Source organism: Trachemys scripta, chromosome 22, assembly GCF_013100865.1.
Source record: "Trachemys scripta elegans isolate TJP31775 chromosome 22, CAS_Tse_1.0, whole genome shotgun sequence".
Lineage (NCBI taxonomy): Eukaryota > Metazoa > Chordata > Testudines > Emydidae > Trachemys > Trachemys scripta.
In genome coordinates, this window is record NC_048319.1 from 4,918,930 (window position 1) to 4,945,198 (window position 26,269).

The 26,269-nt window shown below is 43.1% G+C and overlaps 1 protein-coding gene across 2 annotated transcripts in view; it reads left to right on the forward strand.

The window, feature by feature from the left end:
- Window positions 1-26,269, forward strand: part of SBNO2 (strawberry notch homolog 2) — a 119,725-nt gene that overhangs the window by 11,366 nt on the left and 82,090 nt on the right. For both annotated transcript variants that reach the window (XM_034755084.1, XM_034755085.1), the window contains exons 2-3: window positions 22,646-22,869; window positions 25,355-25,437. In XM_034755084.1, the coding sequence (XP_034610975.1) occupies window positions 22,744-22,869; window positions 25,355-25,437 (209 nt within the window). In that variant the 5' untranslated portion in view covers window positions 22,646-22,743. The remainder of the gene's footprint in view (window positions 1-22,645; window positions 22,870-25,354; window positions 25,438-26,269) is intronic.

A 26,269-nucleotide genomic window follows, 5' to 3' on the forward strand; every position in this document is an offset into this window, starting at 1 on the left:
CCCTTCGCTCCCCTCCCCCCCGGGTCAGGGTCTCTGGGGAGTTGGGGGGTCAGGGCCCTTTGCTCCCCTCCCCCCTGGGTCAGAGTCTCTGGGGAGCCACAGGGGTGGGGTAGGTTTCTCTGCTTCTACTCCCCCCCCCCCCTTCTCTCAGGTCAGGATTTCTGGGGAACCATGTGGGGGAAGGGCTCTTTGCTTACTCACTCCTCCCCCCACCCCGGGGGGGTCAGGGAAGCTAAGTGGGGGCTAGGTTTCTCTTCTCCCCCCCCCCTCAGGTCAGGGTCTCTGGGGAGCTGGCTGGGGGGCAGGTCTCTCTGCTATTCCTCTCCCAGGGTCAGTTCTTGGGGGGAGAGTTCTGTCCTGCACCTTCTTTCCTGTCCGTTACCTCATTTCTTTCTCTTTTCTGGAAGGGAGGGGATAGTGCTTCAGGTTTCCTCAGCAGAGCTGCCCAGAGGATTCAGGGGGCCTGGGGCAAAGCATTTTTGGGGGACCCTTCCATAAAAAAAAGTTGCAATACTATAGAATATTATATTCTCGAGGGGGCCCCTGGGGCAAATTACCCCACTTGCCCCTCCCTGGGCGACCCTGTTTCTCGTTCCTCCAAGGAGGCTATTCCTCCTCAAGTTATCTTTATTAGTCAGAGTTTTGACAGCCCTGAAGGTGTAGCTGTTTGAGTCATTTCCTGAAGCACAGTCCAAGCAATGCAACTACCTACGTGGGCCAAAGGTTTGGTTTACCCATGCTAGTCATGATGCCTAGAGTTAAGGCTGAGAATCCGGTTTGATATCTAGTCTGAACCATCCCCAGGTACTGTAGAAGATAATCCTACCTATACATAGCCTGTTCTATCCAAAACCCATTTACAAGAATCATTTCGTCCATCATTCAAATGCAATCACTTCTGGGGTGCAGTGGAAGAACTCTTAAAGAGTGTAAAATAATACCACATGATAGTTTGGGACAGGAAGGGAGGAGTTATATTGGCCTGCCTTTGAAGGACCTCGGTTATTGTATTAAGGTGTAACACCTGCTGTTCTGAGTCCCCTGGTAGTATTTGGGGACAGATAGTTTGTCCAGATTAACCCTCAATTTGCGTGTACAGCACCTAATACAATGGACCCTTCCTCCGCCCAATCCTGATGGGGCTGCTTCTCTTATACAGCTAAATAAAAACAATTTATTTTTTTTTAAAGTCTGGTCCTTTTGTTGTGGGGAAAGATAGGCTCTCTAATACACGGTGGCTTTTTACTTCAATGTTAGTGATGGAAAAGACCTATTGCCTTATCTACCTATCTGCTTCTACTGACAGTGTAGTCTTGTTCCTGACAGTACATTCTCTAGGGGACTTTTGGTTAACTGTTAAATGACTTGCATAGCAAGGCTTCCTTCAAATCCGTAGGAGACTATTCCGCATGCTAATATGCCTCTCTATTAAATTTTGCCTGGTTATTTTTAGATATTATTGAAGAACAAGAAGGAAGTCTCTTATGGAAGTAAAGTAGCTCCAGAATTTATGAATACACTCCCTTTTTATGTGTATTATGGGCCAGATTCTTCCATCCTTTCTGAGGCTGAATAGCATGTTACTCTACAAGTAGACTGAAGGACTAAAATGTGATTATTTGTGGATTATTTGGTGTGAGTAGGGGGTATCAGAATCTGTCCCTATTAGATGTCTAGACCACCCGCCTTTTCCATGTAATTACTTCACAGCATCCTGGATTTTTCTAGCATGAAAGTGTATTTTTAAAAATAAGTAAAGTTTACTATGCACTTGAAAAAAAAATTCTAATGTTAATTCCTAGTCTGAAGCAAGGACCAGGCTTTTCTAATCCCACGTAAAACTTACTTCCCAAAATAAAACTGTTTGCACAGGGAACAGGCTGAAGTGACAGAAAGCAATGAGTGTCTCACTTCAGAAATCCATCCTGCGCTGAGACCTTGAATGTCAAGTTCTTGGCCACAAGGGTGCTGATCTTAATTGCCTGGTTCATAGCCCCTGAAAAATGGAGCTTATGCTGTGACAGGTTCTTAACTCTAGTGCTGCTAGTGGTCACCTATATACTTGGATCTTAATGTTGTTAAATATCAGTTCAGTGCTTAAAGCGGGGTTCTGTTGTGACAGGAGACTGTAAAAAATGGACTTAGGTTCTACTTCTATTTTGATTCCAAAGCAAATGTTCTCCATTTACAATAAAAATAGATGGCTTTTCGAAATTCCAGTCCTGCACACTCACCAAGGGTTCTGAAAGTTTCCTTGGGTACTCTTTGACTTGTGCATCATCATCACTTGTAAATTCTGCGGGCCACAACATGCCCTCTGTTGTATCTGTGCAATCCTATTGTCTTTGGGGTGGGGTGTGGCTGAGGGGGTGGCACAGGCCTAACCTGAGGGAAAAGGTAGTCCTACAGTCGGAATTTGTAAGTTAACAGTTCTGTTGAAAGCGTTTGAGACAGGAGGGATTCTAGATCCCTTTTGCGTAGCTGGGTTGGTTCTGTCAGGTGGGCGTGCAGGGGTTACCAAAACAGGCTCTTGTTGATGGAAGATGGCTATATTGTATTTATTCGATGGACAAGTAGGTTGTAATATCATCATGAGTACAGTGTGCGTCCATTTATCCCATAAAGCAGTAGTTTTCCAACAAAGTCCGGTGGATAGGATGCCGAGTCAGGAGACCTGTTCCCATCCCCGTCTCTTGCTCTTCGTGGGACCCCTGGCAAATCACTTAGCTTTTATGCATCCATTTTCCCATCCACATAATGATACTTTCCAGGTATACAGTCTGGCGGTCAAACCCCTATGAAAGCTGTATTGCTGAAACCTTGCACTTTTCTTATATTTATGTACCATTTAAAGGAAACATACGTTCACTTTAATTGTCTGAATTTTTTTAACCCTTCGGAGCAAGAGTCTAAAATCTTCAGGTATCTTGATACTTGCAAAAACAGCATTATTCTAGAGCACCAAAGTTTAATAGTTGCATTCTAGTTTCCTAATATTTGAATAATATAGGGCTGGCAGAGCTAGAGCTGCTTGGCATTATCATCAACCTAGAACATAAGAACAGCCAGACTGGGTCAGACCAAGCGTTTGTCTAGCCCAGTGTCCTGTCTTCCAACAGTGGCCCGTGCCAAGTGCCCCAGAGGGAATGAACAGAACAGGGAATCATCAAGTGATCCATCCCCTGTTGCCCATTCCCAGCTTCTGGCAAACAGAGGCTAGGGACACCATTCCTGTCCATCCTGGCTAATAGCCATTAAAAGTAACACTCTGCCTGGATATTTTTTTTTTTTTTTGGCCTAGTATTGTTACACCTGAGGTGACTAACGATTAGAACAGTGGTTCCCAAACTTTAACAGCCCACGAACCCCTTTCACTAAACTGTGAAATCTCGTGAACCCCCTCCTAAAAATGAATATTTTCAGGGATTTAAGTTTAACTTTCCTCAGTGTGATGGATGCCCCAACTGCCCGGCCCCGCTCTCCCTGGGGCTCGGGCTGCCAGCCCTGCATGGGGAGCGCTGGATTCGGGCTGCCGGCTCCCCTGCTGATGGGGGCAGGGCTCAGGCTGCCAGCCCCAACTGCCCGGCCCCACTTCCTCTGGGGCTTGGGCTGCCAACCCTGCATGGGGAGCACTGGGGTTTGGGCTGCTGGCTCCCCCGCTGACGGGGGCAGGGCTCGGGCTGCCGGCCCCAACTGCCTGGCCCCGCTCTCCCTGGGGCTTGGGTTGTCAGCCCCGCGCGGAGAGCTGGGGTTCGGGCTGCCAGCTTCCCTGCTGACCGCCGGGACTTGGGCTGCCAGCTCCAACTGCCCAGCCCCGTTCTCCCTGGAGCTCAGGGTGTCTGCCCTGTAACCAGGTCCCACCTGCTGTCTCCAATGCCCAGGGTCCTCTGTCCGCCATTAGTGAAATTTTTCTGGCGAACCCCCTGTAACGTTCTGCGAACCCCCTGTAACGTTCTGCGAACCCCAGTTTGGGAACCACTGGATTAGAAGGAAAAAAATATCTTTCCCGATTTGCTTACCTTGACAGCACTTGCCTGTACCTGGTATCGTGTTTTATGTGGGCTTTCTCACATCAAACAGCAATAGGAAAATGTTATTGTGAACCCACAAAAATTGGCAGGACAACTCTGGAGCCAGAATAGCACCTGACACTACTTCTAGCTTTTATTTTTTTTTAAGTAACTAGGTCTCGATTTGACACTGTCCCTTTAAAAATGCTCTGAAAGAACCTGCTGAGCTGCCATGAAATTTTTTTCTTTCACATACTAACTTGCCCTTCCTTCCCCCAAGGGCCCTTAACCTCCTGTCAGATCCATAGAGTTCTCCATCTTTTCCCACGCTTTATGCTCCCCACTCTTGAGTAGGAGAGGACTCCCTTTGGGTCGCTGCTGAGCATTGAGATATTCCCTCTCCCACAGGCTGCATCATCTTGTGGAACCCCCCTTCTCCCCCCCAAGCCCCTGTTGACTGAGTCAGGAGACAGCAGGAACCAGTAACTTGTAGGCGATATAGAGCATTACCACCTCACTGGACACGTGCTTTAAAAATTGGAGCTACTTTCATCTTGTTTCAGTAACATACTTTTCTTTACATTAACGTATAAATGGACAGAAAATATTTTTTTAGACCCATTGTGTGCGTTTAAAACCGTTCCCATGCGGGGACCTTGTACAGCAAGTTTGAGCATGGAGTAGTCTTTTTAAACAGCTAAGTTACAGACTCCTGAAATGGTTTATCATGGAAATGCTGACACAACTTTAATGTTTTTTTTGAACAGTAACACTGTAATAAAGAGCTAACTGTGCAGTCCGTGAAAACTGAGTTGTGATTTTAATCACTAGAGTCTGAATCTGTCAGGAAAGCCTTCTAGGCTTAATTAAGAGAGGTTTATATTCTTCTTTGAAACATTTTTTTTTTAATTTAAAATCTTTCCAGTCTTTTTGGTAACATGATCTAGAACTGTAAACAGATTACTGTGAAAAAGACTGACATAGCAAAATACACGTTGAGCCAGCCTGAAATGAGCTTAAAGTGATATGTTGATGTATTTATGACTAGTAAGGAGGCAAGCTTTGATGTCTTTGTACAGCTTTTTCCACTGGGAGTGGTGATATGGTCAATCAGAGCATTCATAACTCCTCGGGCAGGGCTGCACACGGGGCCAGGATCTTTTGGGCTAGACAGACGCCGTGCACTCCTTCTGAGACCTGGTGTACACCGAGAACTTGGATTGACCTTCACTCAGGACTGAAAAATTTTGCGCTTCAAAGTACCGTAGTTAGATCAACCTAACCTCTGGTTCAGATGTGGCTAGGCTGATGGAAGTATTCTTCCATCCGTCTAGCTACTGCCTCTCCGAGAGGTAGATTACCTGTCCTACCTTGATGGAAAAAACCCTCCCATCGATGTAGGAAGCCACTACACTATGGCCTTACAGCAGCGCACCTGCAGCCCCATAGCTATACTGCTGTAGTGTAGATATACCCTAACTTCATTCCCTTACTTCCCTAGGTAGTGTTTAGTATCAGGGGGTAGCCGTGTTAGTCTGTATCTACAAAAACAACAAGGAGTCGGGTGGCACCTTAAAGACTAACAGATTTATTTGGGCATAAGTTTATGCCCAAATAAATCTGTTAGCCTTTAAGGTGCCACCCGATTCCTTGTTGTTTAGGTAGTGATTGGATCACGAGGCAGAGGAAGGATGGTCTTGTGGCTGAGGCACAGGATAGAGACTCTGGAGACCTGGGTTCATCTCTTGCCTCTGCCATTGACCTACTGTATGACCTTGGGCAAGCCACTTTCCCTTTCTGTGCCTCTGTTTTCCCCATTAATAGAATGATATAATATATGCTTACTTTACAGGTATGTTTTGTAGTTTAATTCATGTTTGTAAAGCACTTAGAGTCCTTTTGATGGTATCAGGATTGGGGCCTCATCGTGCCGGGTGCTGTACACGTATATCAATGCTAGGTATTAGGATTATTTATGATCTTCTTACATGCTGTCTTGCAGGATGGAGTACACAGCTAGTGTGAGCAGGTACGACTCCGTTGAAGTTAAAGACACTGTATGCATTTTTGCCAGTGGTGATATTGCCCTGTGTCAGATGCTCAGTTGAACGTACTGCTGTTCTTAGTGACCCATGTTGCCTGAGCCTATCTTTGTGCTCTCTCGTAGGGGTTGTACAACCTTTTGTGCCTTTGAAATTTCAGAGCACAGCCAAGTGTATACGTGGTGGTTTATAGGTTTCCACAGAAATGTTCTGAGTTTCTTGGCAGAGTTGGGGGAGGGAGGCATTTTCTTGTGTATGACTTTTCTACCTGGAAATAGAAATACGTCATTTTATCTCTTCTACCAAATAAAAGGGCTCTGATAGATGGATTCTGCCTCTTTCCTTCCTATAATTTGCTTCACTTGAAGTAATCCATCCTAAAACTGTATTTGGGTCCTAGTTTAAGCAATATTCCATTGCTGTAAACAAAATGTTTGAATTTCAAGTCGAACCATTAAAGTCAAGGCAGTCTGTGAGTGAAGGGAGAGACTGTGCTTTACAGCGAGTCCTTTGTGGGGAAGAAATATGAAACTCTGAACTGTGAATTGGTGCTCTGACAGTTCTGCTGATGGAACTGAGGTCTGGGGAAGCATGAAACATAATGTCCTAATGTCATTCTGCAAGCTGACTGAATGACAAATGAGATCAGAATTACAGATAACTCAGCAGCAATAAAGTTGTATTGTGCTGTCTTGAAATGAAAGTATTTGTAGAAGATTTAATGTAAAATATATCCGCATGTGGGTTAACGCAGCAAAGTTCCTCTCCAGTGTATGTTGTCAGTAAAGCAGCTGAAACGTGGGGCTGCTTAATCTTACTAGGATGCTCAATTTGTTAAGTTTATGGGACAGACTAGAAAGTTTCTTGCCTTTTTCTTGGGGAATTCGGGGAATAACCTCTGGGGGTCTACGTCAACAGCAAGACTCAAAAGTCAGCTTTTTTAGATTTCCATATATGAATATTTGATTGTCTTTCTATAGTGCATTTGACCTGTGAATCTCAAAGCACATCATAAACATTAGTGAGCTAATACAACAACCTTATGTGATAGTATATCCGTTCTACAGTTGGAGACTCTGAAGCATAGAGGGATTAAGTGACTTGCCCAAAGTTACAAAGTCATTTGTACACTAGAATTGCCCACGCTAGAAAGTTGTACCACTTTAGTTACTATCTGTGTAGTTGTGGATGCAAGGGTTTGTATAAGGGAGCTTTCCACTGGTAATCCTATTCCATGTGGGAGGAGGAATAACTATACCAGTATAAAGCACTTTTATACTGGTATGACTGCATCTGTACTGGAACTTGTACTGGTATATAACTCTGTTGGTAAAAAAAAACCCCACACCTTTAACTGCCATAATTATATCAATATCGCTTGCAAGTATAGACCAGGCTTAGTGGAAAAGCAAATAAAAGAATTCAGGAGTCCTAGCTTCCAATGTGGTGGTGCTTCTTGAGAAGTTCTTTCTCCAATTCCATGATTCCCTCTTCTTGAGCTTGGCAGCCCTTTTGTAATGTCCAAGTAGGGATGGAAATAAAATACTCAGGGTTGAGTTTATTTCACTGTTTGACCCTGCAGACTACAGGTGAGTATGCCTTCAAATAAATGCACAAAGTGAATTTATTACAGCCTCACACAGCATGTTTATTTGAATGTATGCTCAGCCAGTTCTCCATTTATTTTTTTAAACAGAAGAAAATTCATTAGGGGAAGCTGATAATGCAGTGTTATATCTGAGAATGTAAATGTGCAAGTCAAGACATTCAAAGATTCCCGCAGCAACCATAACTCATCTGCTTTGTACATTATAGATTAAGACGTTTTAACAATGTACTGAGTGATATAAAATGCTACAGTTGTGCAAAGGGGCTGAGTTATTATTTTTAGAGAGATTTCCCGATTCTTGTGCATTTAAATTCCCAGCCACAGTGTTGCATTAGTGTGGCGGCTTGTATTGAATTAGACCCACATTTCTTTGCAGAGTGCAATTTCTCCGTTAGTGTCCTCCGGCAGTTTAAGTTTTGCCATGACTTTGTCAAATAGGGTTCATTGTTTGTACTTCTATCTCCTTCTGTTTTTATAATCCAAGAGGCCTCTCTCTGGGTGTGTTGTTTTCCAACTGCTGAGCCTTTTCCTGGCACTTGTAATCAAGTCTGTTACACCACTAATTTAAACCCACCTGGCTTTATCTTTTGGCTTGACTGAATTGTGGAAGAGCAGATATTTTCATCTGAAGGAGCAAATTCCCTCCCAACCAGCACCTTTGATTCTGCAGTATGGTCTGAGCTTCAAAGAGGTGGGATTAGGGCTGTTTAAAAGGTGAAGCTTTTCCTCTTTGTGCCGTAGACACTTGTATCTTTAGAAGTAAAGTTTGCTTTTTTTTTTTTAAACCTTCACCAACTTCTTGCCCGTGTAGATGGCAAGAAACTTGGAAGTGATCTCAACTTTTCTCTCCTTTGTTTACTGAGTGTACAATTCGAGCAGTTAATCTGCCAAATATATTCTTTACAGCCATGCTGTGGCTCTCTAATAACTTGCACAGCCAAGATAAGTAGTGAGGAAGTTTTTACCGCTTTCTTGCGCAGTTGCGCAGTTCTGATACCCTGGGAATGCAAACTTTACAGAGTTAGGGTAGTGTAAAATCTGTGCTTTTAAATAAATGTATCTCAGGTACATTCTGCTGTGTCCAGAGTGTTCAAGAGATCAGGGTGTCATAAACTGTGTGGTATGGCATGCCCTGCAGTGACCCCATTTTAATCACATACAGTATACTTAATATCTTTCACGCTGATGTTATCCTTTGCTGTCTGTCATAAGTAGACTTGGTTCTATTCAGCATCAGTTTAAAGTTAGGTTTCTTCAGTTGTTTTCCCATAACTCTTTCTAAATTGCACGTTAATCTGTGATTGGGTGAGTTGGGTTACAATTTGCTATATTTTGCGGTTGATAATACGCTGATTCTTTTTATTTAAAAAAGCAGTTTCAATTTACCCATTTGAATCTACCTTCATAGTCTAGTTGGTAGGGAACAAACTCTAGATTCTGAATATCTGTCTTTCAAACATAAATTCATCAATCTGTTGCTAAGAAATTGTAAAAAGGCCCTCTCTTGGAATTACCCTAGAGTAGTTCTTGCTCTACTCCTGTGTAGTCTGATGGCTGGCTAGCAGAGGGGGCACAGATGAATTTGGGGGAGCCCTTTTCCAAGTATAACTTCCTCAGACAAGGAGATAAACAAAGCAGAATCATATTGAGTTTTGCTCTTTGAGAAACTAAGTGTGCCAAATGAAAAGGGACTAAACCAGTTGGGGAAAAACTTTCCATTTTTAAAGATTACAGCAAATAATGGAAAGGATTAAAAATAATCGTTTGGCACTTCCCATTTAAATATAGAATTGTGGGCTAAGGAGGCAAGCACTTGCTAGTTTTGATCATATTAAACTTTGCACTCACATAGCACCCTCATCTGAAAATCTCGGTGCTTGTCAGACTATGATGAGACCTCTCAGACTCCCTGTGAGGTTACTAGACCCATTTTACAGATGGGTATACTGAGGAACAGAAAAGATTAAGGTTTCCCCATTGACACAAAATAAGTCATTAGCAGAGCAAATTAATTCAGGAGTCGTGATTTCCAGCGTCCTCTCATGACAAATTGCTGCTTGGTATGAATTAGTACTTCTCTCTGTATATTGTTTGAACATAAAGGGGAACTTGCATCTGGCTTGGCTGTTGAGATGTGAAAATCTTTTTTCAGTTTCCAAAGTTCCTTAGTTCCTATTTCTGGGGGTTATATATATATATATATATATATGTATGTGTGTGTGTGTGTGTGTGTGTGCTTTTATTAAGAGAGTTCAGTTTAACTTTTAGCGCCCCTGCTAACAAAGGCAGTGGTCCTTTGAAAGTTGTATGCACCTGACAGCTATTGTCAGTTGATACAAGGAATCAGGGAGATGGGTGGGTGTAGCAAGCTTCCAAATTTCATTTGCATGCAGTGTGTGTGGATGGACAGCTGGGAAGAGAATGATCACTGTGATACATCTTCAGGTAGGAAAAGGAACTAGATCAAGTTCCCAAGGGCTTTTTGTTATCAGGCCCATGTAATTCAAGAATGGCAAAGTTGAGTTTGACTGTGCATACCTGTGGTTTCCTAGCCAGCTTTCTGTAACAGCACGTCATAGAGGAAATGCTTGTATTTATAGACGGTGACATATGCAACTGGTATTGTACAGCTTTCTTAATGGTATATGCCCATGAAATTGGGCACTTACTCATGGTCTTATTGATCCCGAGTATAGCGGAGCCGCTTATTGAGTTTCTCGACTCGCCAGTCAGTGTGAGTTCAAAGTAGATTGCCACACGCATCGCTGTCACTCTCCAAAAAGCCTAAGGCACTTTTGAAAATCTAAATCTCTCTGTTCTTCACTTCCAACTAGTCGTATCCCATAGCTGCAGACAAAAGCCGCCCCATTGTGGGCCTGGAATGGGTAGGAAAACTCTATCCTAATGAACTGTTTAAGTGAAAGTCTATTTATATTGAAACAATTCATAGATCTCAATCAGAATGACTCCTGATAGAATTAGACCGCTCCTAGCTTTATCTTGCTGCGTAGGAAAACAGTTTCATTATTAAGCATAGGATGTCCAGCCATTAAGGAGTGAGCCTAATGGTTTTTTCATGAGTGTGTGTAATCCATCACTTGAGTGCCTCTGCTCTAAATCATGTTGAAAGATCGTTTCATTAGTTCTTTGTGATCCTTACAGAGGGAAATTACTGTTCTTGTGTTTATAAACATTCACTTTATTCTGCTGGGGTTCCTTTTCTACATCTGTTTTGGCAATAGTGCATGCTTACTGCTTATCGGTTGTGCTCAACTGTTGGTCCATAGGAGTAGTTCCAGCGTCTGCCTTGTGCCCTGAAGCCTGAGAATTTATATAATTTATAAATGTATCCTGTCTAGCATTACTCTGGATGTTGAGATATAAGTGTCTTAAACGCTTCTGCTCAACAGTATTTTGTGGCACTGAGTTCCACATGTTATGCTTTTAATAAAATAAAGTGTTTGCTTTTATTAGCTATATCATTTTTCAGATGGGGCGACCAGAACTGAACTCACCCTGAATAGTGTGGCGATACCAGTGATTTATATAATAGAAAATACTGAAAATGTCATCACATTCTTCATCTATCCTGATACTGTGTGCTTTTTTGACTTTTCATTGAGATTTCTGTGGTGATGCCCAGGTCTCCTGGAGTGGTTACAGTTGATCACTTCTATGTCTGTTTACCCACCTGTAGAGTAAGCATAATAACTTCACAATTATATTTGGAGGCATAATCAGTTTGGAAAGTGCTTTGAGATATTTGGATGGAAGATGCTAAACTATACTAATGATTACATAAATCCACGTATTCATGCCTGAATATCAGTGACATAACAGAATTTTCAGAAGCCTTTGTGATCCATTGCTAACTTCGAGCACCCATCCATCAATCTCCTGGGTGGTTGTCCCCTATTACGATGACCCGCCACTGTGCCTTCTATAATAACTTTCTCAAGGTTGTTTCCATCTCTGTACCTAATGTGACCAAAGTACATAAGTTTGTGTCTGTTGATTTCTGACATCAGTGTTTGCTTCTCCCCAATAATATTTATAACATAGGTATTCATCTTTTTCTCCACCCAGGAGATACTCAAGAGTACTCTCCAGCCCACATTTCAATAGCTTACATTTTCTTCTTGTCAGCAGCATTAACTTTTGACAACTTGCATCCGTAAATTGCTATGGAAAAAATTTGGCTTTTCACCAGTCGCACCTTTGTACACTGTGAGAGGTGACTGTTTTTCTACACTTTCTCAACTGAGGCAATAGCTGAGTGAGCTATCTCTAATCTTCCGACTTCTTTGGAACAGCCTCCGTGGTCGATAGGTATGATACTAGATAACTAAATTCATCTACTGCCTCTACAGCTTGTCTATTAATTGTGATGGGTTCTTGCATCCTGTTTTTCTTAGTCATGTCAATGTACGCGGATTTTGTTTCTGTTGCATTCAGGAATAGTCCCTATTCCTCAGTTCCTTGTTATAAACTTCATCGTTTTTTGTATTGCATAGGGGATTGTAACAAAGAGCGTGGTGTCATCAACGTGTCTGAGGTCAGTTAAAAGATGTCCACCAATGGAAATCCCAGCTCCTTCCATTTTGTCAAAACCTTCTAAGGCTATCATAATAAATTCTGGGTATATCTTAAAGAGGCTTGGGACAAAAAACATACCCTTGTCTCAGACTCTGTGCAGTCAGTGCACTCAGTGTCGCTTACTACTGTTGACATCATAGTCTGGTGGTGGAGACTTGTGCTGAGTATATTTAGATGCTTTGGAAATCTCTCTCTGCCGGTATCCTCCAAAAGTGGTCATGACAGATGGTATCATCTGCTTTTGGGTGATCAATGGGTGAGTGTACTCGAATTGTAATTATTAGGATAGCACTAAAACTAAGGAATTGGCTTATGTCATGAAACAAAAGCGTCTAAACTAAGTAGCAGGCTTAGTAGTAATAGTGTCCAGTTTTTAAAACTTCATTGGCTAAAACTAGAGAATTGAATTTAGATCATTTCGTTTCCTTTTGTTGATACTTTATTGGCACTTTTCAAGGATAAGGAACTGGCGGCTAAGATTATGTGACAAAGGCTGGGAGCTGATGTACATGTCCATTGCAGGAATTTGCTACTTCATGATGTACATGGTGAGTCAGGTTTCAGAGTAGCAGCCGTGTTAGTCTGTATCTGCAAAAAGAACAGGAGTCCTTGTGGCACCTTAGAGCCTCTCTTAAGGTGCCACAAGTACTCCTGTTCTTTATGATGAGTTAGATGACTCAACTTCTACCATTGACTTTGCTTTCCCCCTCCATATCTGCATTTCATATTCTCTAGCTCCCAGGAGAGGATGGGGCAGTTTATGACTCTTGAAGTTGGAACTGTTATTTTACTGCACAGTTTTCTCCCAAAGTAGAAGTCATAAGTGTTGAACAATCCCCAAATGCCTGAAGGCTGGTAGAACAAAGTGATCCTTGAATACGTTTTCCACCTATGACTCTAGTTGCAGAGAACTTTGCCTGTTGAGTCTTTGTAGATGACTTCCAGCAATGTCTAACTTAGAATGCCAATAAACTTCTGCCTACGTAGTGAAAGTGTGATAGCTGCTCCCATTGTTAGGGTCAAAAGTCTTGCATCTCTAACTAAATTATCTTTGTTCACTGCTTGCTTGGAGGTTCTGATTTTCTAGGACAGACGAGATGCTTGTAGGGAATAATTCCTCTTTGATGCTTTGGGTGGCTCTTACAAGATCTTAAGATGAGAAGCTGTAACTTGCCTAAAAGATGGGGGATTGGGAGGAGGGCCAAAGGAGGAAAGGATTGAGTGTAAACTTGCAGAACCATTTGATTTGGGGGTTGTGGACTTCCACTGTGTCTGTCCTTGGTAATGTAAAGCCTGGAATAGCAGCACAGTGCCTGGAAGTGAGACAGCGGCCTTGTACAACACTTGCTCTCACTTTTGTAGTTTTCCATCTGCTTTTGGTAGGATGCTGAAACAGAAATAGCTCCCTGGGGTTGTCATCACTTCTTGGATTTTCATGACCAGTTTTGACCTTCATTCCCAGAGTTCATGCAATATCACTATGAATGGCTTTAGAACCTTCTGGGAATTGAAATATGTCAGCCAGCCAGCAACTGGCCCATATCAAAGCGTGAGTGTACAGTGAGGTATTACAAACTCTCTGCATTCACCACCCCTGGCACGTGATGTAACTGTTGTATCTTCCTCTATTTAGAATAGGAGACATTTTATGGTTCTGAAGTTGTGGCAGAGTGGCAAATGTTTTTGTTGTGTTTTTTTTATGGCACCCACTGTGCTATGCAACCACAGTCTCTGTTCAGAAAACAAACTGCTTTCCGCTGGAGGCCGGTTGGTTTTGTGGCAGTAAATCTAACAAGTGTGTGAGGGTCAGGATGAAAAAATGGATCCCTTACACGTCTCAACTTTCTGGCTTTTTTGCCTCTCTTGTGACATCCTTTTCACCTAAAACGGAGACCACCAAAGGACCATAGTACTGCAGTGTTCCAGCTTTCTCCAGTACTCAAATTTACAGCTAAGTATACAACTGCAAAGATGTTTTGCATCAACTCAGGCTGATCTAGAATTGTGTGTACATGCTTGAATTTATCGGAACCAACAAAAAGCTTACATGTATAGATAATTAAGTTTGAGTGGTAGCCGTGTTAGTCTGTATCACCAAAAAGAACGAGGAGTACTTGTGGCTCCTTAGAGACTAACAAATTTATTTGGGCATAAGCTTTTGTGGGCTAAAACCCACTTCATCAGATGCATGGAGTGGAAAATACAGTAGGAAGATATGTGTATATATGTATATATGCATACACACGCGCAGATCATGAAAAGATGGGGGTTGCCATACCAACTCTAACGAGAAATCAATTAAGGTGGGCTATTAGCAGCAGGAGGGAAAAAAACTTTTGTAGTGATAATCAAGATGGCCTGTTTAGATAATTAAGTGTTAGCCATTGTGGATCTTGTGAGCGAAGGTAGACTTTCTCTAGCAGTGCACATTACCATTGATCTGTTTTGGGTAAGTGGATTATTTCAAAGGGATTAATTTACTTTTAGAGTGGAAGACTTTACAAGGAAGTGATTTCTAGTGGTTAGAAGTCAGGATATTTGAAGTCTGTGCCCAATCATACCACTGGCTTTCTGGGTGTCTTTGTACAAGTTCTCTCTCTATGCATGAGTTTCCCCCTCTGTAAAATGGAGGTTTTACTCACTCTGAGGTCCTCCTGAAGAAGTCCTCTATCTTAGTGCAGAGTATTGTTTAGTATCTGAGAGGATTTCTGGAGCTCAAACTTAAGCTGTTTTTCTTCATTTTGCTAATTGGGTACAGGCTGTTGTGTAAGAGTTTTCTTAGGGAGCTAAGTACATTTTTAGAGGAATGCACTCTATGCTGTAGAGAACCCATCAAGTGAAATGTAATGTTGCCAAGAGCCAAGACATGAGATAATGTAGAACAGACAGGGAGAATTTCTGATATTGATTTTACCCTTCATAAGTTACTGTTTGTTAGATGTATAAGTGAAGCTGTACATTTGCTACAGCTGTTACGGGAATCACGGCTTCTGATTTCCTATCAAAAGCTGTTACAAACTTTAAAAAAAACCCTCTGGTGCGGAGAACAGACACACTATTGTAAAGGCACCAGAGTATATCGATATTTCTCAAACAGTCTCTGAGTTTAACCCGTAGATCAGCACACCTCACCCCCTCGGCCCAGTAACTGCTGAGCTTGCCTATTTGCCTAGGAAAGGTAATCTGTAAAGAAAAAACTGTTTATGCCATTTACTGTTCTATCATAGTGTATAGAGGACCTCAGAGTTCTATCTAAATCATTCCTCCCCCCCCACATACACTTCTGCTTGTTTACATTAACAATATCAGGTTGTGACAGGTCTGTCTGGTTGGAGGACATTGTGATGTTTGGAACATCTGGATGGGGACATCCCAGGAGAATGAAACTTGAGCTTGTAGGTCTCATCTCCCTGACATTTTCATTTAGGGGCTGGGATATTGCAGCTCAGACTTCACCCTCCTATGATGAAACCATCTATGTCCTCCTGCTCAAACCTCCCAGCCAGAAGAGGGAAGTCAGGAACTTATAAAAGCAGGCAAAAGAGTTAAATCAACTATGATGTCATTTTTGCATGGCATAAAGGTGGTCAGTAAAGAGTCCAGACAACCACCTTTGCTTTGTATTTAAACTTCAACCCTTTGCTGCTGTATTCTTTAGATGTAACTTGTAATTAGTGTAGTATCACCAGAGCCTGTCAGGAACAGTAGGTAGAGTAAAGAGGAACAAGAGGGCAACTCTGACACCAAAAAAGAAAAGATCCAATGAATTGAAGACCACTAATGATCAGTAGCTGGGGTTTAGGGCATCTCTTCAAAATGTATCTTGGGTTGCCATCTAAAACATTCCAGATATTGATTCATGCCAGCATAGTCTCTGTCCTCTCTTGCAAATTCCATTTATATAAGCTAATGCATGTGACGTATGATGGGAGGAAGAAGTCCTTAGATGTTCTGGAGCTGCTGAAGATTGGCTAATAGATCAAGGGGACTGAAGTCCACATAATGGCATTAGCTAGTACCCAGCATGCTAACTAAACATTTTTGGGTATTTGCACTTGTGGACTTATTGACTGTAAAATCAGACTACAGATTTTATAGAGTAATAAAAATAAACAATTCTGCACATGTAAAACTCTGGAAAAAGCAGGCAAGTGGAAACTGATGTAGGGGACTCCCTAACCTAGGAAAGAGGTGTTTCGTCTGCTAGCCATTAGTTAATGATCTGAATGAACTAAATGTGGTTGATAACATGTTCAGATAACTTGACGTTACATTGCTGATGCTATCTTGCCACTATCTAAACTCTGTTTTGGGGCAAGGTTTTGCTGTGCTCTTCCAGGAAATTTGTCCTTTTTCTAAAGGGACCTTGATTACTTTGAGATTTTTTTAATTTTATTTTACTGGGGTAAAAAAATGTAAAATGGGGAATAAATTCTGACAGTTGTTATAATTTGTCAGACGATGGGGATGGACAAAATCCAGATTAGTTATCTTGTTGAAGTCAGATCAGATTTCTCTAATCAGTTTAAACCTTCCCAGAAAAAGCTCTGCTTTAATTTGTTTAAGCCTACAGTTGCTTTGAGCATAACCGGGCAATTTTACTCAGCATAATTTGCTTTCTACTGCCCGGCCACACCCTGCTGAGCCTGCAGCTTCTACCTGACATGGATTTGTAAGGTTGCATAAACCATACGAGTCCCAGTATGACTGCCTCTGTATTTAAAAGAAAAAGGGAAACCTTTTAAACCACAAAGTGCTTAGCCTCTGGCAAATGATTTATTTCAGTTTGAGCGCCCCAGTCACGTGAGAGCATTTAACCATATGCCCTCAATGCTTGCATTTAGAAACGTAACTTTTTTATTTTTCATTGGTTAACGTGCTCCTGTTTTAAAAAGTATTTGTAGCTCTATTCAGAACTAGCACATTTTATATTGGCGGCCATCCTGAAATGGCTTTGAATAGGATATCACTTGCCCATCCGTGAAATAGCATCCGCAAAGTCTTCAGAGGTTCTTGTTATCAAACTGTCCAGCATTGTGCTGCGCTCTGATCAGGGATAAGTTCTACTTAACATTTTGTGTGTGTGTGCAGGTGGTTTTATTAAATGTCCAACAGACCCAGTCCTGAAGCCAGTGGGAGGGGTTGCTTGAGTAGGGAATTCAGGATCCTGCAGTTTGGCCAGTTCTACACTCAAAAGTTAAGTCAACCCAGCTATGTCGTTCAGGCTTATAAAAAAAAAAAAAAAATCTACACCCCTGCGATGTAGTTAAGCTGACCTAACGACTGGCGTAGATAGTGCTAGGTGCTCCATTCACCCAGCTGCTTCCTCTCAGGGAGGCGGATTAGTTTATGCAAACAGGAGAACCCCTTCTGTCACTGTAGTGAGTGTCTACGGTGCTGCTGCAGTGTGACAGCTGGCTGCTGTAGCATTTCAAGTGTAGACAAGCCCAAGATTTAATCAGCAGCAGGAAATGTCATTTAAAAATATGTTACAGTAAAGGTGCAGTGTCTGGAAGAATTCCTTGCAGAGCTTGGTAATATTATTGCAATGAAAAACAGTGTTTACGGAGGGATACATTATTTCTTATCTGACTGCAGTAGTGCCTAGAGCCCCGATCGGGTTTTGAGTTCCCATCATGCTAGGAACTGTACATACTTACAATGAAAACATGATCTCTGCTCCAAAGAGCATATAATCTAAGTATTACTTTAAAAAAATAAAACTTAACGATTTTTCCTTTGTAGCCTATCAAATTGTAGCTCTTTTATTAAGTGTTGGAAAGTTCCGTGAAGTCTTGGCACCAGGCATATGTTAAAATAATGTTTTGTTTTCTGGACAAATAACTATATGCTTAGTGATGGAATTTCAATATAGAAATTGGCGCTTCAGCAGTTTTGTATTGGGGGATGAAGCACAGCCTGTTTGATAAATGGCCTACTACAAATTCAGATTCCCACTCATTTGTCTGGGTGATATATTTAAAGGGACCCCTTTCACTGGAAATCTAGTTGGGTTTAAAAACCATGAGCTAAAAGTCATTTCAGTGAGTACACCTGCCTCAGCTAATGTTTGTGGATTTACAACCCCGGGTTTTCATATCTTCTAAGATATTTTTCTCTCCTCTGCTGCTGTGTAATCAGTTTCCCAAGAGTTCTCAGATATGTGAAATAAACAAACTAAAAATATGGGGAGTACTTTTTCTCTGTTACCATACTCTTTGGTGGGGGGAGGGGTGGAAATCACAGAATATCAGGGTTGGAAGGGACCTCAGGAGGTATCTAGTCCAACCCCCTGCTCAAAGCAGGACCAATCCCCAGACAAATTCTTGCCCCAGATCCCTAAATAGCCCCCTCAAGGATTGAATTCACAACCCTGGGTTTAGAAGGCCAATGCTCAAACCAGTGAGCTATTCCTCCCCCCTGTGCAAATGTAAGTATATTTGCGTGAGTGCTTGCAGAGTATAGTTGGACTGACATCCCTTAATACTGATGGTGTCTCAACTCTTTACCCACAAAACCGCTACTGCATCCCTGGTAGCCTTGCAAGCTCCCCAGCTGTGTTGCAATGCTTCTTTGAGAAACCATCTCCAGGAGAGTTCACTTTCCATATCCATAAACCTCTGTGTGCCAAAGAGGCTGCCAGTTCATGCCCATTGTGGTACTAGTGGCAGAGGGGTTGGAGTTAAGCTGTGGATTCCTGTCTACTGTATTTCAGTTGGGCACAGTAGCTTCTCATCACTATTAGTCTAGGCTGGGTTTAAATGAATAACCTGAAAATGCATTTTTCTAATGTATTATCAAGCCCCTTTGCCATCCTGTACTCTTCAGTCTAGGTTTTTTTAACAAATAGGGTTGAGAAAAGAACTGTCCGTGTAATCAAATATGAGTGTCATTACAAACTTTTTTGGGGTACAGGTTTGCTATAAAATCGTGCTGGAGCCATTCATATCCTAAATGCCTGGATTATTGACTTTTAACTTTGCACAGACATTATACAAGTGTCAGCCCTTGAGTATCTCTAGGATCCAAAATACACTTTGCTCTCCCAGCTGACTAGCCCTGTTCCAAGAGGTGTCCTGACATGGATGCTAGTACACAAAGTAGTAAACATGAAGTCATGTTAACGTCACTGTCTGTTACAAATGCAGGAATAAATTTTCCAGCTGAAATTTGTCACTTTTTAAAGGGATGCAGCGGAGTCAAAGGCTTTTTAAAAATTTCTCATTTTGCAAATGACACCTTTAAAGGATCAAAACTGAACATTTAAGTACTCTTACTTTCTGTGCCGTTTAGTTTTTCTGTTTTACCCAGCTTGGACAGTGAAATTGCACTAGTTAGTTTCACTTCTCAAGTTTTCGGGCACCCGGCCCACTGCTGCAATGTTCAGGCAGCAAACGCTGCAGGATAATGTGTTTGTGTTTTTTTGGGGGGGGGAGGGGGCGTGGAAGGGAGGGAGGGAGGAAGGAAGGAAACAAAAGGGCAAAAAGTCGTATTGAAATCAAAAAGAAATTGTGGAAATCTCTCTTGCTCCTAGGTTTTTCTAAATGTTTGCTCTAACCATAACATTAATTGTATCTGAATTAAGCCAAATTAGAGCTGAGTGTGCCCCTTTAAGCCCGCAAGAGCACATGGACAGTCTAGCAAAAAGGTAGTTGATGGTGTCCTTTCCAGTTACTTTACAGGTGCAGAAAATCATTTGGATTCTGTCCAGCTGTTCAGGATTCATTTCTGTCACTGAACTGGAGGTCATGTATGGGCACATTAGTAGTTCTTAACTGGTGACAAATGGGATGATGCAGTTTTAGTGACTAAATCTGTTTAAGAAGAAATTTAGTCCCATGGTCAATATTTTCTGCATCAGACATTATGTAGGACTGATTTAGGAGGGAAGGAAATCTCAGGCCTTTTTTTCTGGTGATTTTGGGGTTCTGGGGGCTGTGCTGCATAGCTGTTACTCATCAGTAGGATACTCAGAAAGGAAATCGCCACTTGTCACTTCTTCCGAAGCAAGATAATGTGTGACACTAAAAGCTGCATGTGGTATTTTATTAAGTGAATATTTGAGCGAGAGAAAGAGCGAGATACTGGAAATGAGGGTAACAGATTTACACAATCCTTGGTGTGACTCAGGCTGGCCAGTCAGTTACAACTGTGGTAATTACTAGAAGAGGGGTATGGTCCAGTTGCCATGGAAATCAGTCTTTGTTAACTTCAGGGAGAGTACCCCCAGGCCCCAGCTGGATAGGTGATGAAAGGTCATTTGACTTGGTCCAAGAGTAGATGTATTTAAATGAAGGTAGCTGAAGATGAGTGACTATCAGAGTAGTGAAAAGAGAGGAGCAGAGTGGGTTTATTAACAGACTCTCCCAGTAATGGGCAGGCTAAGAGAAATAGAGGGGAAGCCACACTTAGGGATGGGAAATGAGGTTATCCAATAAAACATGTTTATATTCTACTTTTTAACCCCTTTTGCTGGCTCTTTCTCCTTGTTTCTTTCTTTGCTCCTGGTGGAGCATTTCAAGGGAAACTACTATAGGGCTAGAGAACATGATTATAAAAACGCCAGTGGCTAGTCTTCACTGGTGGCAGGCAACGGGTGCATGAACTCAAGAGAAATGTCAAACGTAGACAAGGCCGTTGATTGATACCAAGCCTATGCTAGCTAGGAAATTGTCTAGCTCAGGGTATGTCTACGCTGCCAACGCTGTAGTGGCGCCCCTGCATCGCTTCAGTGTAGACCCTACCTACGCTAGCAGTGTAGGTAATCCACCTCCCGACAGGTGGTGGAATTCTTCCATCCTCCTAGCACTTGTCTAGGGGCGGGGGGGTTAGGTCAGTATTGCCACGTCTCTCAGGGGTGTGGATTTTTTTACACTCCTGAAAGAAGTAGCTATACTGATGTAAAATCCTAGTGTAGATCAGGCCATAGTAAACCTAGAGGCCCTTACAAGCCTCAGAACAGCCTTCTTCCTTATCCTCTTGAGACCCAAATTAGCTGTTTTTTTATTGGGTCGGACTTCGGAGAAAAAGAGGGCTCCTTACTTTTAAGGCCTTGCAGTGTCTTTATAAAGTTCCTTTATATCGTGTGCCTTTAGTTGTAGCCTGGGAACTTAAATTCATAACTTTGCTAGATACTAAAAATCATGGATTCAGTAAGGGCACAGGATTTATAGTTCATTACACCAATTTGTAACCCACTAAGCTCGTTTATCCTGCAACCGTGAAAGGACTGAGCCTGGTACGCATAGGTTTTAATATGTATTCTAATTACTGATTTGTTAGGGTCTGTCCCAAATTGACTTTATCCGGGGCCCTGCCTTGCATTTTAACTGCTTTCCAAGAATGTGAGTTTGCCACATTGCCCACCAGTGGAGAGCAAGCGCTCACCTCTTGTGCCATACAAAGATGAGCAAGTATTGGGAAATCAGAGAAATTTCACAATCTGATTAGATTCTCAGCTGTTCAGAATCTGTTTTTTAAAAACCTCCTATGTGTGAAATAGACTTTGGAAACAGTACTTTCCAAATTCTTTGCTGCTGTACTGAATGAAAATTGCCAGCCTTGTAGGGTGCATCTTCATTAAGAAAAAAGGTGTGTTAACTCGTGTTAGCTAACATGTGGTAACCAGCTACAATCTTAGTTAAGACAAGGCAGTTAGTATTTTAAAATGAGTTACTAGATCTAGGTAAATCTTAGGCTCCCTCATAGTAACTCAGTCTGTTAACACTTGTGAAAGCTACAAACTGCTTTGTCTTCACTGGGATTTTACCTCATGTTAGTTACCATATTAGCTACCTCATGTTAAAAACACACCCAGTCAGGGCTGTCCCTAGGGGGGTGCAGGACCCAGGACATAGTTGCCAAGTTTCTATCTGTCGGGGGGTGATCCCCTCTGGCTCTGCCCAAGCCCCATCCCTACTCCACCCCTTCCACCAAGGCCCCACCCAGTTCCCCCCCCTCCTCTGAGCACACTGCACCCTAGCTCCCCCCTCCTTCACCCCCCGTGCTGAGTCCAGATGCCCCAAAACAGCTGATTGGTGTTAGAGGCTGGAAGGGGGAGGTGCTGATCGGCAGGACCCGCTGGCAGGCAGGAGGTGGCTCTGGGAAGATGGGGAGGTTGGTAGGGGGGCTCCTCCTCCCTCCACCTCCCCTCCTGCCTTCTCAGGAAACGTGGGGCCCCCCAAAGTGTGGGGCCTGGGGCAGTCGCCCCAGTTTGCCATACCCTAGGGACGGCTCTGCACCTAGTGAAGACAAGGCCTTAGACTTTATGGTGGAGTAGGGGACTCTACACAGCCTGACCTCCACATGCTGGTCTCCCCATTAGAGGGGGCTAGCTGAATTTCCTCCCACGTTACAAGCTGACAATAGGTATTTCTTCTCTCTCCTAGGCCATGCTGCAGAGTGAAGAGCACAGATAAAGAACCTTCCACCACTCCTTAGAATAGTCCACCAGCCCTGACAACTTCATGCTGCAGGAGACAGCCTGATGCCCTCAGCACATCCTGCCATGGACGGAGGGAAGAACTTTCCACAGCATGAACACCAGCAGTCAGGCAGTACATTATACAGTATGCCGAACCTCCAGACACAGCTCAGCGTACCTGCCATGGAGGTGAGGGTCCTGTCAGGTTAGGGTGGAAATGGATGGATTTGGGAGCTTTTGCCAGAGGGGGGCGGTCACAGCAATGTTGAAATCTTAGGGGGGAAAAAAGTAAACGTTTACAGTTGCTATTTGGTAAATTGGCTTTCCAGGCTGTCGTCTAGTGGTACGAGGTATTTATTTTTAGTGCTAGATGTTTGAGGCAGCAGCTACCACAATCCACGTTGACTTTGAAGTTGGGGGGGGGAAAGCAAGATGGTGACTGAAATGATGTAATTTTAAAGTCCATTATATTGCAACCTGCTAGGGCAAGAGATGAAGAATCAAAGCTGCATTGCCAGCTTTCCCTTTGTTTCTACCCCTGCTGGCTGTCAAAGTACTGGACCTTAAAAGTGTCACTTGTAGCTGTGTCTTTTTTGACACTGGTACACAACTGCGTAGTATTTTATTAGGACTTAGTCTCCAAGCAGGACTGGGTTCTGGAGAAGATTGCAGACTCCCCGGTGCGGCGCTTCCTACTGGTCAGTCCAGGAATTAGCTCTTTTCCAGCCCTCATAGCGCCCCGTGTTGGCCGGTGTCTCTCCCGGACCCCATGCCCTTTACCTTGGGGTTCTGCCCCCAGCAGTACCCCCACACTCTGGGTCTCCCCTCCCAGGGAAACCCCCTTCCCCTATGCCCACCTTGCATCAGTGGCTACTGCCAGTTGTCATCTACCCCCTTTCTCTAGGGCAGACTCTAATGGCCACTCATCACTGGCAAGGGGGTTGGACCTGCTGCCTTTGCCTATCCTGGGGCTGCCCCTCTGCAGCCCAAGTACCTGCTTAGGCCTTTAACAAGGCCTCAGCCTGGGGAGTTGCCAGGCTGGAGCTCCTCTTGCCCTTCCCCAGCACTGCTCTGCTTCAGGTACCCTGTGCTTCCAGGCAGCTAGGTCCTTTCCACTGCAAGGCCGGAGTGAGCCTCTGAACCAGTTCCTCCCTGGCAGCCCTCTTATTAGGGCCATCTGGGCCCTGACTGAGCTGGCCACACCTGTGGTCAGCTACTCAGTCAGCTTCCCTCAGCTGTTCTCACTCCTCTTATCTCAGGAGGCGGGGCTGCTACAGGTCCCCATTGTGACCTGCTGTCCAAACACATAGCTTTCCAATCTAAATAGAGTGCCCCTTGGGTGCCAGTACTTTTCTGTCTCTGATCATAACTAATCGCTGCTGCTTTCCTGAAGTTTGTGCCCCTCTTAGGCTGGTTACAGGGAGGCATTCAGCACCTGTTGCATAGCTGGGGCAGTTGGGCGTAAACAGTTTTGAGGTCAACTTTAAACTGATGTGAACTCTTAATGTTTTCAGAGAGCACCTGCCCCCAGGAAATCAGACACTCTATAGATGACTCAAGTCAGGCCCCCAAAATGAGGCACTTCAAATTACTAGTTTCAAAGTAGCAGCCGTGTTAGTCTGTATCCGCAAAAAGAACAGGAGTACTTGTGGCACCTTAGAGACTAACACATTTATTAGAGCATAAGCTTTTGTGGACTACAGCCCACTTCTTCTAACACATTTATTAGAGCATAAGCTTTTGTGGACTACAGCCCACTTCTTCGGATGCTCCGAAGAAGTGGGCTGTAGTCCACGAAAGCTTATGCTCTAATAAATGTGTTAGTCTCTAAGGTGCCACAAGTACTCCTGTTCTTTTTTCAAATTACTAGTCATTTATGAAATTATTGGCCTTTGAAAATCTCTAGAAATGATCATATTTTTTTCACTCCTTTCTCCCAATTGCAGCCCATTCAACAGGCTGTAACTAAAATCATGTTCCTTGCCTGCCACTCCAATCACCTCTTTCTCTCTCTCTCACACACAGCCTGGAGTCCCTGCATGGACTTCCTCTCTCTCTCCAGATCAGGTGTGAATTCTGTAGCTAAATAGTTACAGCTCTGGATCTGAATTTTGCCCTTATATGGACATAGAAATAATAACTAAAAAAAACAACTACCATGTTTTCTCTCACAAGTCAATGCCACTTGGGTCAGTGAACAATCGACAAAGGAGATTAATGTCAGTAGTTGAAAGATGACACAATATCCTGTTAGTGTCATGCTTCTGTTGGAGCTTTGGCCTCACGCTGAAATAGAACGTGCCATTGGTACTGAAAGCAGCTGGGAAGCAGTAAATGTAGCTGTCTAGGTATAAATCTGCCCCGGCTAACTCCAGGTTAGCCAAGGCAGAGTCCAGTTTCTGCAAAGTTTGTGATTAACTGGGTAGGCGGGGAGAATAACCGATGAGGATAATGACCCCAAAGCTCTTCCTGGAATAAGTAACAACGTAGCAGGTTTGCAAGTCAGAAGTGGTGTGTAGCGCATTAGACTAACCACCTGTAAACGATTAAAGCCACCGCTGTTTGTTGCATGCGGGGAGAGGCGACACGGCTTGAATTCTGAGCGACCAGTGTGATTTAGCAGAGTTGCAGTTTTCTGATGCTGGAATTTTTCTTGGTATTGTTGTGCTTTCAGACCTCGATGCTGGCTCCTGATTGGTGGAATTCCTTCTATTCATCTGCCCCTTTCTCAACTCCATCTTTCCCAAGTGAAAACCAGTAAGTGCTGTCTATATAATTCCCCTACATATATGCACACCCAATGATTCAACTGTTTCTTCAGTGCTTTTTTGTTTACTTTTTGCTTCACTAACTGATGGGGAAATAATGGCATCACAGAGTGTTGGTGGCATTTCACAAATGCCTACATCTTGGAAAAGAAAAGAAACAGCCTTTGTGAAGCCATGGGAAACTTTGACTTTCATGTAAGCTTTGAAACTGATTTAGGGGAGAAAAGGCCTTGTTGGAGTCTAGATTTGTTACACTAATGGAGTTCATAAAATACACCATTAATACAATCTGGCTATCCTAATATATCATAGAGGCATGTAGGTTTATATGGCCAGTGCAGGGAAGAAGGAAGGTATTTCTGCTCTGAGGAAGGTAGAGTGACACATTTATGGATGAAGTGATATTAAAAGCTATGGTTGGAAGCTAATAATTCTTAGTAGTATCACCCCTACTGAATTAAGCTTTCATTTTCAGTTGCTAGCACGTTTATATTCAAAATGCACATGCCATATAACTGTGCAAACCAGAGCGTATCAAGATCAGTGCATCTTTCTCTGGTTCTAACTGACAAGCTTTGCTAGTAACCTCATTACTAATCCCGCAAGGTGTGCGGTGGTGAGAAGTATGAGCGGATGTGAGAAATGGTAACTTCCTCCCAAGTAAATCCCCACCGTCTATGTACACCCTGCCTAGCTCAAGCCTGTGAAAGGCACAGCTGTAATGTTTTCAGTAAACTTTGCATAGGAACAATTGCCCTTCCTATGGTAGAATTCTGCCTTATATTTTTCCTTATAGAGTCACGGCAAAAACCTCCTGTTCA